This window comes from Citrus clementina, unplaced genomic scaffold, assembly GCF_000493195.1.
Source record: "Citrus clementina cultivar Clemenules unplaced genomic scaffold, Citrus_clementina_v1.0 scaffold_5, whole genome shotgun sequence".
In the NCBI taxonomy this organism is placed as follows: domain Eukaryota; kingdom Viridiplantae; phylum Streptophyta; class Magnoliopsida; order Sapindales; family Rutaceae; genus Citrus; species Citrus x clementina.
Window position 1 is genome coordinate 34,962,110 of NW_006262201.1, and position 15,528 is coordinate 34,977,637.

The window sequence follows — 15,528 nt, forward strand, 5'->3', positions numbered from 1 at the left end:
GAGCAGAATCCCAATCCTCGAAGAACCCAAGGCATGCAAAGGCTCGGCAAAGTCTCAAAGCCTGTCTTATGGCGAGACAGAAGCCAAGCATGCCAGGTTCTGCTCGGCCACGAGAAGGCGAACAGAATCCCAAGCATTGAAGAAATCACCCAAGGCATGCAAAGGCTCATCAAAGTCTCAAAGCCTGTCTTATGGCGAGACAGAAGCCAAGTATGCCAGGATCTGCTCGGCCACGAGAAGGCGAGCGGAATCCCAATCCTCGAAGAACCCAAGGCATGCAAAAGCTCGACAAAGTCTCAAAGCCTATCTTATGGCGAGACAGAAGCCAAGCATGCCAGGATCTGCTCGGCCACGAGAAGGCTAGCAGAATCCCAAGCTTTGAAGAAATCATCTAAGGCATGCAAAGGCTCATCAAAGTCTCAAAGCATGTCTTATGGCGAGACTGAAGCCAAGCATGCCAGGATCTGCTCAGCCACGAGAAGGCGAGCAGCATCCCAATCCTTGAAGAATCAACGGCATGCAAAGGCTCATCAAGTCTCAAAGCCTGTCTTATGGCGAGACAGAAGCCAAGCATGCCAGGATCTGCTCGACTACGAGAAGGCGAGCAGACTCCAAAGCATTCGAAGAAATTCCTGAGGCATGCAAAGGCTCATCAAGTCTCAAAGCCTGTTTTATGGCGAGACAGAAGCCAAGCATGCCAGGATCTGCTCGGCCACGAGAAGGCTAGCAGAATCCCAAGCTTTGAAGAAATCATCTAAGCCATGCAAAGGCTCATCAAAGTCTCAAAGCCTGTCTTATGGCGAGACAGAAACCAAGCATGCCAGGATCTGCTCAGCCACGAGAAGGCGAGCAGCATCCCAATCCTTGAAGAATCAAAGGCATGCAAAGGCTCATCAAAGTCTCAAAGCCTGTCTTATGGCGAGACAGAAGCCAAGCATGCCAGGATCTGCTCGACTACGAGAAGGCGAGCAGACTCCAAAGCATTCGAAGAAATTCCTGAGGCATGCAAAGGCTCATCAAGTCTCAAAGCCTGTTTTATGGCGAGACAGAAGCCAAGCATGCCAGGATCTGCTCGGTCACGAGAAGGCGAGCAGACTCCCAAGCTTTGAAGAAATCATCTAAGCCATGCAAAGGCTCATCAAAGTCTCAAAGCCTGTCTTATGGCGAGACAGAAGCCAAGCATGCCAGGATCTGCTCAGCCACGAGAAGGCGAGCAGCATCCTAATCCTTGAAGAATCAAAGGCATGCAAAGGCTCACAAAGTCTCAAAGCCTGTCTTATGGCGAGACAGAAGCCAAGCATGCCAGGATCTGCTCGGCCACAAGAAGGCGAGCAGAATCCCAATCCTCGAAGAACCCAAGGCATGCAAAGGCTCGGCAAAGTCTCAAAGCCTGTCTTATGGCGAGACAGAAGCCAAGCATGCCAGGATCTGCTCGGTCACGAGAAGGCGAGCAGACTCCAAAGCATTCGAAGAAATTCCTGAGGCATGCAAAGGTTCATCAAGTCTCAAAGCCTGTTTTATGGCGAGACAGAAGCCAAGCATGCCAGGATCTGCTCGGCCACGAGAAGGCTAGCAGAATCCCAAGATTTGAAGAAATCATCTAAGGCATGCAAAGGCTCATCAAAGTCTCAAAGCCTGTCTTATGGCGAGACAGAAGCCAAGCATGCAAGGATCTGCTCAGCTACGAGAAGGCGAGCAGCATCCCAATCCTTGAAGAATCAAAGGCATGCAAAGGCTCATCAAGTCTCAAAGCCTGTCTTATGGCGAGACAGAAGCCAAGCATGCCAGGATCTGCTCGACCACGAGAAGGCGAGCAGACTCCAAAGCATTCGAAGAAATTCCTGAGGCATGCAAAGGCTCACCAAGTCTCAAAGCCTGTCTTATGGCGAGACAGAAGCCAAGCATGCCAGGATCTGCTCGGCCACGAGAAGGCGAGCAGAATCCCAATCCTCGAAGAATCAAAGGCATGCAAAGGCTCAACAAAGTCTCAAAGCCTGTCTTATGGCGAGACAGAAGCCAAGCATGCCAAGATCTGCTCGGCCACGAGAAGGCGAGCAGAATCCCAATCCTCGAAGAACCCAAGGCATGCAAAGGCTCGACAAAGTCTCAAAGCCTGTCTTATGGCGAGACAGAAGCCAAGCATGCCAGGATCTGCTCGGCCACGAGAAGGCGAGCAGACTCCAAAGCATTCGAAGAAATTCCCTAGGCATGCAAAGGCTCGACAAAGTCTCAAAGCCTGTCTTATGGCGAGACAGAAGCCAAGCATGCTAGGATCTGCTCGACCACGAAAAGGCGAGCAGACTCCAAAGCATTCGAAGAAATTCCTGAGGCATGCAAAGGCTCGACAAAGTCTCAAAGCCTGTCTTATGGCGAGACAGAAGCCAAGCATGCTAGGATCTGCTCGACCACGAAAAGGCGAGCAGACTCCAAAGCATTCGAAGAAATTCCTGAGGCATGCAATGGCTCACCAAGTCTCAAAGCCTGTCTTATGGCGAGACAGAAGCCAAGCATGCCAGGATCTGCTCGACCACGAGAAGGCGAGCAGACTCCAAAGCATTCGAAGAAATTCCTGAGGCATGCAAAGGCTCACCCAGTCTCACAGCCTGTTTTATGGCGAGACAGATGCCAAGCGTGCCAGGATCTGCTCGACCGCGCGAAGGCGAGCCGAATCCCAGGCATTGAAGAATCTTCAAAGGCGTGTGGCAAAACGATGAGCAAAGCCGGAACCTGCTCGTCTAGACAAAGACAAGCAGATTCTCAAACGAAAATTAATTCATAATTACAACACAAGAAAGTAATCAAAAAACATTTTTATTAATTTGTTAATAATTAACAGAGAGGATTTGGTTTTCCTAATGAGGACGGACTCTGGGGTGGCCAGCATTTAACAGCGCCGAATCCCGAGGGTCTCATAACCGTCGGTTTGAAATTCAAATGGAGGGGGGGATTTCTGCCACATCACCTCGTCCGCAATTAAATGCGACGTGATTCTTGGCAGCCTTTTCCAATCCCACGCGAGCGAGTACTAGCGAGTTTCTACTGCTGGTCCACTACATTACCCAACACCAGAAACTGGGGGACCGGTGTTTGGGAGAAATACGTCGACGAGACCAGGCATGGTGAGCAGATATCTGATGGTAGAGTTCTGCGAACCGGTGTGTTCCGTAAAAGCCTGGTGCGCGGGGGAACAGGAGCAGAAATATCCTGCTCGTCCACGAGCACGTCATCCGCAAGGCAAATTTCCTGTAAGAGGCATAAGGCCATTCCGGCTAGAGGTCGAGAGGCGAGGAGACCCGGTCGACGGCAGTTGGCAAGACCTGCTCTCCAGCCCGAGAATCTAGGCACGACAGCCACGCTTTCCCCAGAACCGTGGCGTAACACGCAAGATCCCACGTTTGCCCATAACGCAGCATAACGCAGCAGTCGGAGTCCGATACCGTCCCCCAAAAAAGCGGAAACAAGATCTCACGAAACCACGGCGGCCACGCTTTCCCCAGAACCGTGGCGTAACACGCAAGATCCCACGTTTGCCCATAACGCGGCAGTCAGAGTCCCATACCGTCTCGAAAAAAGAGGAAAACTGGGATTCAGAGGAAGCCTATAAAAAGGTAGCCAACGAAGGTAAATGGGTTAGCATTTTTTAGATTAGAAAAGAAATTCTAAAGAAGAGAAAACCACGAAAAAGCCATAAGATCTGTGGCAAGCGTTCCCCGAACCTTCATATCTGACTTGAGCGTCGGAGGGTTTGCGCCGAGAGAACAACCGGCGTACTCTGACTTGTCTGTGTGCGCAGGAACCTCTGGAGAAGAAGCCTTGCGAGGAGACCCCCTGGTCGTGATGACGTTGATCGAGCAGAGATCCTGGTCGTAGAACGAGGAGAACCGGAATCCCGCATCAACAGAAACTTTTACAGATGATGAAACTTGCCGACCTGCCGAATTTTTCCTATATGCAATCATATCTTTCATTTTAAATTGCATCCATGGCTGGTTGGAGATCAATCTAACTTGCCCTCTTTGTTGTAATTGTATTTTAGAACTTCAATTTTTTTAAAGTTTTCTATTTATATTATAGCAAATTTAGTTCTAAGTTGCTGAACAATTTTTTTCTATTTTATCTAATTGAATCTCTAACTTGTTTAATCTTACGTCTATTGAGCTTTTATTCGTTGTATTAATGCTCTCTTACTTCAATATTTCCTGATCTTCAATGTTGAAGAATTTTGTTAATTATTTAACTTTATAAAATTCTTTGCTCATTTGATCTCCTAACTTTTTAATTTGTTTTATATTTTCTTCATTAAAACTATTAATCTCTATTATTTCGTTTGCACTTTCTATATTATTTTATAGATAAATTTGGGTTTCCTAATTTATTTAATAGATAAAGTGAAATTCAATTTAATTAATTATTTCTTCACATGTTTGAATTATTGATCCGATCAAAAAGTTGAAATCTTCCATACGAAAATCCTCTTTTTTTGTAGCTAGAATGTGGCTACTTATTGGTTTTTATGATTTGTGAAATTATTATAGATTCAGGTAATTTATTCATTGTACCATTTTTCTAATAACTCATTAGATTCATAGGATTTTATGATATATAATATCTCTTATAATTCAAGATACTAGATTTAGATATCTATGTGAAAGCATTGATGGTATGAGTGTGTGTGTGTAGTGAAAAAATCTAGTTCATGTCTTAAGAGAGACAAGAAATTATAAATAAAGGTACAAATATATATTCAGAATATGTAGATCTTTATGAACATGATAATCATTTAGGTTTATGAACATGATAATTATTTAGGTTCTTATAAAAATATAGTAAAAACTTTAAAAAAATTTAAAATAATTGTAGAAGAGATAAACGACAAAACTATTTAGTTATACAAAATTTATAAGGATTTATTTGAAAAAATAAGTAAAATGTGATTAAAAATGAAAGTTTTAAATTGATATTGCACCCGTTAATCCGTACCTAGTTTTACATTAAAATTACTTTCACCCAATGAATTTAAGAAATATAAAAATCAATGATCCATATCTATTGACTATTTGTTACAATATTTGGAACATCAGCTTTGCCCACATTTCATAAATCATAAGACCCCATATTTTACCGTACTCCATTTATTTCTAAAAATACCCTTGTATCGTGGGTCAATTTGATTATATTAATTTGTTTATACACACACTCATAAGCGGCATATATAGATTAATTTTACATTAAATGAACTTTTGTTGTGGAATGTGGACACAGACATCAAAGGCAAACGACAACACTATCAATTGCAAATCAAGGTCTTAAATCCTTTCAGTCTTTGAAGTTTTGAAATTTAATCATACGGGTCCAATTGAGTTTTATGTTTTTAGAAAATAAGCCATCGCACGTGAATTGCGCGTGAGTCACTTATTCTGACCAAGTCAAAGAGGTCATTACTTTGTCTGTCAAAGAGTGAGAACTACTGCAGGGCTCGATTTATGGGTTAACACTAACAAAGTCAAACTTCTAAACGAGCACTCTTCACGGATTGCTTCGTGCCTTTAGAGAGGGAATTTTATGCTTACAGTTATTCTTTGCAAATGTTTTGTAGAGTCTTATAGTCCCGAACAATGAAATAAATAAACAAATTGATTTGTTTTCTGGGATGGATGGAATTTGGCCAATTTGGAGGATGAACCATTAAAAATCTACAATAGAACATAGTACTAATTGTTTATTCTATTTCTTCTTTTGGCAATAGTTCATTAATACAAAAAGCATATATCTTGCTTCCAAATCTTTAATGCCAATAAGCACAAGCAATATCCCACAAACAACTCTATAGTATCTTAAAATTAAAAAAAAAAAAAAACCAACTACTAATACTTGAAGGTTTGCAAAAGCCACCAAAGAATAGGCATCTTCAACCCCCACCCCCCCACCAAAAAAAAAAAAAAAGAGACTAATGTAACGTTCTCTAAACTTATATTCTAGAGAAAATATAGATCTTAAACTTGTAAAATGACTACACAAAATACAATTTTTCATGTAGAAATAGTAGTAAACTTATCCTTCCATTCATATTCCCCATAGCCCAACGATAGTTTCGGTAGTACTGTCCAAGCCTCTGCATTCCAACGTCTCAAAGATAAATTTTACTTCAAAGCCTCCATAAGGCCTGTCTATGTCAAACTTTTCTCGAAATTTAATGGCAATATCATACCACACGAAGCAATTTTTACCCGTCTGTATCAGTAGTTTTCTTAAATTGTTGGAGAAACCCAAGCATTTGAAGCACTGCGATTGCAATAAAGCAGTTCTCGGAATTTCGCAGACATGTTCCTACCTTTTAGCTTTTGACAGACTCCAAATTACTATAGCATCTCCCTTATCTTTAAAAGTACAAACATCACCATTCAAAACTTGTAGCAGTGGTGTAGGAAAAGCAAAGCCTCCAGACGGAATATGATATGACGATGCCTTGAAAGGAAGTCTTATCACCTCGAACTCTCTCTTACAGATGTTAAATCTGACTACATATTCCATTAGGTTACCAGCACCTACCCAATATATGCAACCTCTTGAATACTCTCCTATCATATGTTGTGAATCGAATAGGAAAGGCAATTCTAATAATTCCCAACGAGCATTATCATTAACGTGACAAAGATGGACCTTTGTAGTTTTATCTCCTTTCAAAATCGGGTCCACTACCACAATTATTTTTACACCTTCTTCGTTCATACCAAGATCGTACCAGTATTTCACGCCTCGTGTCAAGCAGTGCACTAGCATAAGCACTCTTCTGTGACGATTCAAGAATGGATTCCAGACTGCGTAATCGTTCCTGCTCTTGAGGAAAACAATCCCCTCACAAATTGTTAACACATCAGTGTTGCAGGTGTAGTGGCGTAGGGGTATTCTAATAGAGGAGCGGTCATCAAGACTAGGGAAAGTAGACACGCCCACAGATAAAAGAGAGACGAGACTTATCATCAGGTGTTGGAAATATATATTTATATATAGGGTCTATCACTTTGAGGCCACGGAAAGAAGTATGACCAAGAGCAAGTGATCATTTTAAATTAGAACTCTATAATATCTTACAATATTATATTGAAAAATATTAAGTGATCATTAAGACGATGATCACTCCAACAATTGTTTAAGCTTATTTAGTGGTCATTGAGAAGATGATCACTACTCTTGGAATGATATTAAGTGATCATTAAGAATATGATCATTCCAACAATTGTTTAAGTTTATTTAGTGATTATTGAGAAGATGATCACTACTTTTAGAATGCTATAAATAGAGTGCAAATCTATAGAGAAGAGAAGTTAAGCCAAAAAAAAAAAAAACCAAAAGTGCAATTTGGAGAAAATTTAAGTCAAGAGAAGCTTAAAGGGGAAAATTCAAGTCAAGAGAAGCTTAAAGGGTTCTTGCAATGTGAATTGAGAGGATTTCCTGACTTTGTGCAATGTGAATTGAGAGGATTTTCTGACTTTGTGATCATCTTCCAACCATAAATCAGTCGCATAACTTTGGTTTATCAGTTTTCCGCATATAATCCGGGTATGTGTTTAAATTTGGATTTACAAGTTTTTATGTTGATTCTTGCTCGACAATCAACCTTAGGCACGAAAAGTAGATGACGTCTATGACTCTGAAACTGGTCTTTAAAATCAGCATTATTGATAATATGATCGAACATTTGTGTTCTTAAACAATCAAACAAGAGATCGATTGGGAGCATTTCAAGAATTAAAGAATCTGGAATCTTTGAAAATAACTGATGATCTAGTTCCTTAACTGCTTCTTCATCTTCATCAGATACTTGTCGAACTTCCCTATTTTGGTCCCCCGCTTCAGACTGTTCTTTTGATTCTTCTTGTTCAAGATTCATCCTTTTGGAGTAAAAGAAGAGATGGAAAGAGCAATTTTGGCAGAGAAAGATGAATAGAGTAAAAGGCGATGAAGGCTTTTGCAAAAAGCTGAAGAAGTGTCTTGCGGATTGCGGTGAAGAAAGGCGAGTGAGGGGTTTGAAGAGGTTTTGTTTTCAAGAATTCATTTTTGCTCTGTTAAATTCTGATATGAGGAACCTTCTGAGCTTTGATTAGCCGCCCAATATTTTTGTAATGAGGAGCTTTTGAGCCTTAATTAGGTGCTTTATGTCACTTTGATGCATTATACTACAGCCGTCTGATTCTCATCTGATGGTCTCATCAAATGTAGTAGTTATATTATTGCTATAGCTCATTTATTTATTTATTTGTAAAGGAATAAATTTAGTTATTTACTGATATCGAGAAACAACTAAATAAAAAAAATCACTTTTAATCTACTAATTACCAATTTTTTTCTCTTGAATTGTTGCATCTCTACGTTAATATAAGGAAATTAACTCGCGCCCTGAAATTAGTTGATTTAAAAAAAATAATAAAGAGAAATGTCACAAAGTGTTTTGGATCATTATTTAGTTGGCTAATGGCCCTACTTCACATGGGCATCGAGCGAAGCCATCTAGACTAACAGAGTGAAAGTGGAACCAAACCAACTCATGTCACTCGTCTGATATCACACCCCGTAATTTCTGAGTGGCAAAGGAGTTGGGTAAGGAAGAAACGATGTCGTTAACGATAAAATTCATACAATTATTGCAGCCATATGTGGTAAGCCAGGCAAACAACCACTAGCCACCGAAGTTGATGGGTTCTTAATTAAATAAATGCATACATTCTAGTGTCTTAACTCACTCTTTGTCTGTGTTTTCTAAGCAAGACACATGTTTCACACCCTTTAACCACTCATTTTCACTCTCTTCTTCTCTCCGATAGTCACCACTTCTTTGGTCAATTCATTGAAAACTTTTAACTCCAAAAAACAAAACTTAAAGGTAATGCTTAATTATTTTGTTATTTTATTGCTAGTATTATCTTGTTCTTAGGGGAAGAAAAAAATTAGTGTGAATTGTTGCACTGTTGTAATTGTTCTTGGTAAGTTTCAGATCAAAATTTGAAGTTTCAACGGATTTGTTGGCTTCTTTAAGTCGGAATACTTGAATATTGAAATGGGTGTTGTGATTTTTGTAGTTGTGACTTAAATTTCCAAATTTTAAAGGTTTATTGTTCTCGTTTATGTGATTTGATGGCCGTTTCAGTGCTTACATGGTTACACCTGTAATGAAACCTTACTTCATTTCTAGGAATAGTGGAGATTTGTTGTCTTTTTTACTACAATTTAAAATTGAATTCGTAAGGCTAATTTCCGAAATCGTCCATATACCTTGCCAGGCACGCAGCTTTCCTGCAAATTCTTTATAGTTAAGAATTTGCATGTACATTACCTGTTGTTGTTTATTTCGCCTCTTTGCAATGATGCTAGGTTTGGACTTGCAGTTGTGTGTGGCTTAAGCTGATTACTATTTTACTCTCCCGGTCAAACTTATGCAGATTGGTGATTGTTTCAGCGCTTTCCATTGAGAATTTTGACTGAGAATTATAAGTTTCAGAAAATGACCATTTTGAAGCAATCTTCAAGTAAAAACCTAAGGTCTAAAGGCTTTAAGGTGAAACACTTTCTTCAAATATGCTTGTTGCTTGCAATTTGCTTCTGGTTGCTTCACCAAGTCAGAAAGTCATATGACAGGAAGAAGGCATACGAGGAGGGCACCGCAACACAATCAGAAGTGAAAAGTGAGCATGAAGGCATTAAACTTGGCAGAAAAGACGTCCGTCTTCCAGTACAGCAAGTCACTTTGGAAGGAGAGAGACAAGAGGTTGATGAGACGGAGGTTGATGAGACGAAGAAGGCTAAACCTGAAGAAAGCAAAGATGAAGGAGGAGGGGGCGGAGATGATGAGATTGATGGTAATGAGCAAGACAAGTCAGAAGAGGAAGAGCCTGAAGAAGTAGAGGATCTCATTGATGAAGAAGATAGAGAGAGGGAAGAGGAAACTGCAGAGCAAGAGAGTGAAGAGGCAGAAAATCAACTTGAGGATGAAAGCTTGTTATTAAATCCGGTGCATTATGGAGATGGAAGTAGTTCGGAAGCAAGAGAGGAGCTCTACAAGGGTGAAAATGCAGCTGGAAGATAGAATCGATCAACCTGTTTCCACTGGAACACCAATGTCGGAACAAGTAACAGTGAAGATGCAGATGCTTGCTGATGAGTAATGTAGTTGCAGGGTAAAAAGAGTTAAGATGGTGGATGATGCCCTGAAGGATTTTCCATAGGCAATTGTACAAATGTTTTTGTTCTATGTGCCTTAATGTTTAATGCCTAGATGAAATAATCATATGGACTATTGAGCTATGTAGAATTACTCTGGAATAAGATGATGATGCATAGTCAATGCTGGTTGAAGTAGTAGTTCGATTTCAAATTTTTATATTTTGTTTAATTTCAGGTTTCCTTCAGTTTTAGATGAAAAGATTTATCTTTCCCCTCCTTTACTTGGTTAATTCATTATAAGCGAAAAGTGTTCGCTGGCATATCGAACAACATAACCTAATCGCAGTCGTATATCTTGAAAGGTTGTGTAAAACACAACAGAAATCAACTAATTGACCGGAGTTGCCGAAAATCATAACGCAAAGCCGTGAGCTAATAACATACTTTCAATTGAGATGGTTCACATTAAACACTAAATGCAGGAAGGGGGAACGGAGTTCAGATCTTCATCTATTTTTAATCAATACTAACCGGAAAAAGCAATCAGAAATTCTTTGTAAGCATCCTCAGCAAAACTTGCTACCAAATTGTACACGTAGATTATGACAATCTCTTGTGAAAATTAATCTATTTCACAAACAAAAAGGAGTCTTTGTATGATCCAATTTCATGAATCCTTGGGGTGAACTTGCTGGCGTGCATTCCACTGCAACAGCATCCAAATTATTGATGTACCTGATTCAGATCAACATTTAATTAAAATGGCAGCAAGGGAGTAAATTTAGTCATTTGAAAAGTCAGCAGCAAAAACATTAACCAGATCCAGATTATAGAAAAGACAAGATTTAGAAGTTGAAAAATTCTGACAGCACATGTGGATTTTAGCTTGAAATTCTTTTAAACTTACAGCCAACAAGTCACTCATGAAATGAATGACTATATCAGGCTAGAAACAGACTAGCAGCTTCACCCTGAATGGTCGTGGTCCATTGTAATCCAAAATGCTTAGGGTTTAGGACTCACGAGTAGATAGTGCTTTTCATGTATGGCAGATGAAAGTCCACAAACTGAACCACTAATATCAGGACCAGAAGTGTCATTACCATCTATTGGATATTAAATTGACGAGATTTTTTCGGTCTCAACAATAATGGCAAAATTTTGTGAAATAAAAAATGATGACAAGGAAAATAAAACAGACAACTTAGTCCAAGCACAAAGGAGGTTTAATGAGGACATTATAAAATGGCTAGATTTTTAGTTCGGGAACTTCCTACCAGCAAAGATGCCAACAGTTGTCAGATTTCCAATGGCCATTGTTTGATAGATTAGGTATTCAGTCAAGAAATGACCAAAAGCATAGATGAATGACAAAAATGTCGCCCAATACAGCGGTCTGTTTTCAAGATTAAATGCACAAAGAAAGCAAAGAGTGCAAGTCAAAAGCGTCCAAATCCCAAATGTCCTTCCATGAACTTCAGTCACTACATAGAATTCATAGAGAAAAGATCATCAGTATCTCATATAATATAGTTCACCACAAATAGAACGTAGAAAATGAAACAGATGCTGCTTCATGAATGTGTTTTAGGAAGAAAAAATAAATATATACTTTCAAAAAGAAAAAAGAAAAAAATCAAGCATTACTAATTAGAACATGGAAAGTTAAGAAATCCTGGACATTGTCATCAGCAAATTGAGCATATCCCTGTGGATATCCAAAAGAGCTGAGTAATTCAGCGAGCTGGATTACTGTCCAATCAAAACTCGAGAATAAGTTCCTTTTCAGAAGCAAGAATTTAATTCATCTTCATGTGAGATTAATTGGAAGCTACGGAAGAAAACATTGTCAGCAAAGAGAAGAACTAATCTTTTTAAAACATTAGTGGCTTTCTAATAACAGATATACAAACAAGTACATAGTGCACTTTTAATTTGAATTAACAGATTGTCGAATTCCCCATTCAACTTTGAATATGCAAAACCTTCAGGAAAGAAAGGACAGAGCGGAGCAGAAAGAAGTCTAAAAATGAGGACACAGATGGCAAATATGAATCCCAAAATCATGTAGAGGGCACATTACGGGCTAACTAGTTAGCATCCAATGACAATGCTAAAACTTTATTAACGGACCACATCCTGGTCCCTTTGCTCCTTAATGAAATCCAGCATATGTTTCTTAATTAGCCAGCAAACTCAAATGTCAAATCCACCATCAGTGAATCAATATCTATTCTTTTGCTTATGCACTCTAAATACCACAGCTCTAACATCTGAAATTATTGTGCTCCTATGATGACTTTATTAACACTATTACAGAAACCCAATTGTAAGTATCTTAAAATCTCGAAACTCTGGGTTCTCTGCTCAACTTGCAAGCCTAGAAATACAGGGCATTGTCTCCGCATTGGGTGTTCATTAAGAAATTAAAAATAAATAAGTAAATAAACAAAATAGAAGAATTGAGAAGAGAAAATAACAAGGCAAATATATTTAAAAACAATAACATACTGGTAGTGTTGGAGAAGACAGCAAGTCTGAGAGCCCAAATATCGAAGAAGCCAAACCAAACGGAGGCTAATCGAAGGGAACCCACCAGCATCAGCCACCATCCCAATGCCTTCATTTTTCCTTCCCTTTGTTGTGCTGACTGTTGACGCACTCCCCACTCTTCTTCTCCCAATCTGTTTCCCAATCTGTTTTGTGTTTAAAGCACTCCACTGTTAACACTTCACACTTTTCAGGGTCAATAAGTGAAACAAGTAATAAACGTCACCGTTTCAAAAATTTGATATGATTAAACAAAACCCCAAAAAAAAAAAACAAAAAAAAAATTCCTTTCCTATTAAGATGTTTGTTTAAGCAAAACAATTATGATTGCTTCTCGATTCCAGCTCACCTTCACATGCAGAAATGCTTAAAATGGTCCTCTAAATATGGATAAATTGTATAATATCCTTCTATATAAGCAACCACTTTATAAACACGTGCTTAAACTCCTATATATATTTCTTTTTTAATGCAGACATGTTTATTTTTTTATACAAACATATTATTAGACTACACAACAGTATGTCCGTCCTCCACCTAACAATGATTCTATATCAATTATTCTCTAGTGCGAACGACCTCTTTTTTTTGTGTAAAAATACTTTTAAATCATGCGATTTAATAAAATGAGAGTTAATATTATTAAATTACATAATTTTATAGTGCATTAAAAAAATAATTCTATTAAGTTGTATATCTTAACAATGTGTCTGCATTAAAAAAAAAAGGACATCTGCACCTTAGCACAATATATATATATATATATATATATATTAAAAAATTGTAAGTCTTAACAATGTATCTGCATTAAAAAAAAAGAGGGCATCTGCACCTCAGCACGACTATATATATATATATTAAAACGAAGATGATGATAAGTTGATAACTTGATTCCGTGATTTTGTTTATCTGTTAATAAAGTTGCTTGCTAGACTACAAAGTGTCCTACTTTCCTAGTCATCCGAATCTTGCCATACATTGAAATGTGATTAGAACAGTTGGATTTTCATCTTCAATTGTTTTTCTTTGTAATTTAGAAATTCAGTTAGAGTTGTTTCTCATTTTATTTTACTTCTAAACACAAATACTAGCAAATTGGTCAAAATTTCAAATTATCCCGTCAAATAATTGATTTAAAAGGCTTCAGTATATTATTCTGTAAATAAACTACATCTACCGCAAAAAAATTGCCCAAACAGTTATTAGTTTATTCATTCAATCTTCTTGCTCTCTCTCTCTATATATGGGCTTTTCCAACCTAAAAAAAATTAATGTAAAAAAACAAAAACATAATAAATGAGAGCAATTATCTATTGTTGCCATCCAAAAATACGCGGCCATTATTTGAGTGTCTTCGTTCGCTCAAACATTTTTTTTGTCGATGGATTATTATTGTAATAAGAATGTTAAACAATTTATACGGAGAAGTAACAAAATCATCAGAAGCAAAATTAATCAATACATGGTATATCAACAATATAAGCTCCATGATGTGAAGAACCAATCCAATAGCAGCTGCATAAGTCATACCATGCTAACAGTAATAATAATAATAATAATAATAATTGTACATTGAATTAAAAGACCAACACAAAGCCCATGTCCGAAAAATTGAGCCCAATAAATGAAGCTGAAGGGTAGTTTGGGAATGGAAATTACTACGAAGCAAAGACAGATAATGCTGTACTGCTAAATCCTAATCTCAATCGAAAGGTGGAGGTGGACAAGAAATCCGTCACTCTGCAAGAGCAAACGCAGCGCAGACCAAAGCGAAGGAAACAGAAGAGGAATGTCGATCTCATCATTTTTCGGTTCGCAAATTGTAGTGGTTCCCAATTTATCAAGCAAGAAGTTGGGAGTGGAAGGGAAGTGCAATGTTGGGTTGGTGATAGAGAACTCATCGAGGCCGCAGAAGAAGGCGACGGCGCATCACATGAAAACGAGGCCACGCAAGACTCAGCCTTGGGACGTCAATCGAAAACCAACCGTTTACCCTCCTCTGCCTCCTCTTCCTCCTGATTGGTCACTTGTTTCTGATGATACCGACACTGATGCATCTGCTGCTGCGCCTGGGGCCGACGCCACTGAGCCTGCCGCTTTAGAAGCACCACTTGCGAGTGGTTAGCTTCTTGGCTAGTGACTTCTGTCCATTTTGTTTTGGCACTCTTTGGTTCTTGTTCTCCCTTTATGGTATCATTTTCTTGTTTTAATGATTAATGGAAATTAGCTTCTTGTGAGTTTTAAGTATTCCCATTGCGTTTGATGGTTGGTCTATCGAAACTACTCAACGGCTGTTCTGGTCTGTGTTTATTTAGTATTGCAGAATTCGATAGGAGTATGATGAACTGAACTGTCTGATCGAGAATATATCACCGTTCGAGAAAATCATTAAGAACCAGAGCATTTTATAATGGTCAAGGCTTTTGGCTGTTGAAACTTACTTACTCTCATATTTCGGTTTTGCAGTTCTAAATTCGTTTGAAAGAAAGAAAATGGACATCAATCATTTCATTGTGATGGCAATTTAGGGGCCATGTCCCCGATAATATTCATGGGAAACGTACATAGAAATGTCCACAATGTTCTCTCCTTTCAGTTCTCGGGAGAACGTTCTAGAAGGTTATCGTCGCTCGATCTCTTATCCTGCCACTACTAGTCTATAAATCGAAAACAATACTGCTATTTCTATCCAAACGCACGTGCTTGGTTCTTATCATCAACGAATTCACTAATCCATTCTCAATCTTCCCCATATGCTCCGTCGAAAGATTAGATAGCTGCACAACTTTTCAGACGTATCATAAACATGGAACAATTAGC

At 38.6% G+C, this 15,528-nt stretch overlaps 3 protein-coding genes across 3 annotated transcripts; 2 read left to right on the top strand and 1 right to left on the bottom strand.

Annotated features, from left to right (window-relative positions):
• Positions 1-8,636: 8,636 nt before the first annotated feature.
• Positions 8,637-10,353, top strand: LOC18042196 (cilia- and flagella-associated protein 251). Its single transcript, XM_006433633.2, has 2 exons — positions 8,637-8,881; positions 9,438-10,353. The coding sequence occupies exon 2, from the start codon at positions 9,500-9,502 to the stop codon at positions 10,079-10,081; it is 582 nt and encodes a 193-aa protein (XP_006433696.1). The 5' UTR covers positions 8,637-8,881; positions 9,438-9,499; the 3' UTR covers positions 10,082-10,353.
• A 220-nt stretch (positions 10,354-10,573) lies between these two features.
• LOC18042197 (ergosterol biosynthetic protein 28) lies at positions 10,574-12,858 on the bottom strand. Its single transcript, XM_006433634.2, has 3 exons — positions 12,670-12,858; positions 11,436-11,642; positions 10,574-10,893 (listed from the first exon to the last, which is right to left on the bottom strand). Exons 1-3 carry the CDS (start codon positions 12,782-12,784, stop codon positions 10,826-10,828), a joined length of 390 nt encoding a protein of 129 aa, XP_006433697.1. The 5' UTR covers positions 12,785-12,858; the 3' UTR covers positions 10,574-10,825.
• Positions 12,859-14,376: 1,518 nt separating this feature from the next.
• On the top strand, positions 14,377-14,955 carry LOC18041570 (50S ribosomal protein 6, chloroplastic). The gene has a single exon (XM_024183225.1). The coding sequence runs from the start codon at positions 14,498-14,500 to the stop codon at positions 14,831-14,833; it is 336 nt and encodes a 111-aa protein (XP_024038993.1). The 5' UTR covers positions 14,377-14,497; the 3' UTR covers positions 14,834-14,955.
• Positions 14,956-15,528: the final 573 nt, after the last annotated feature.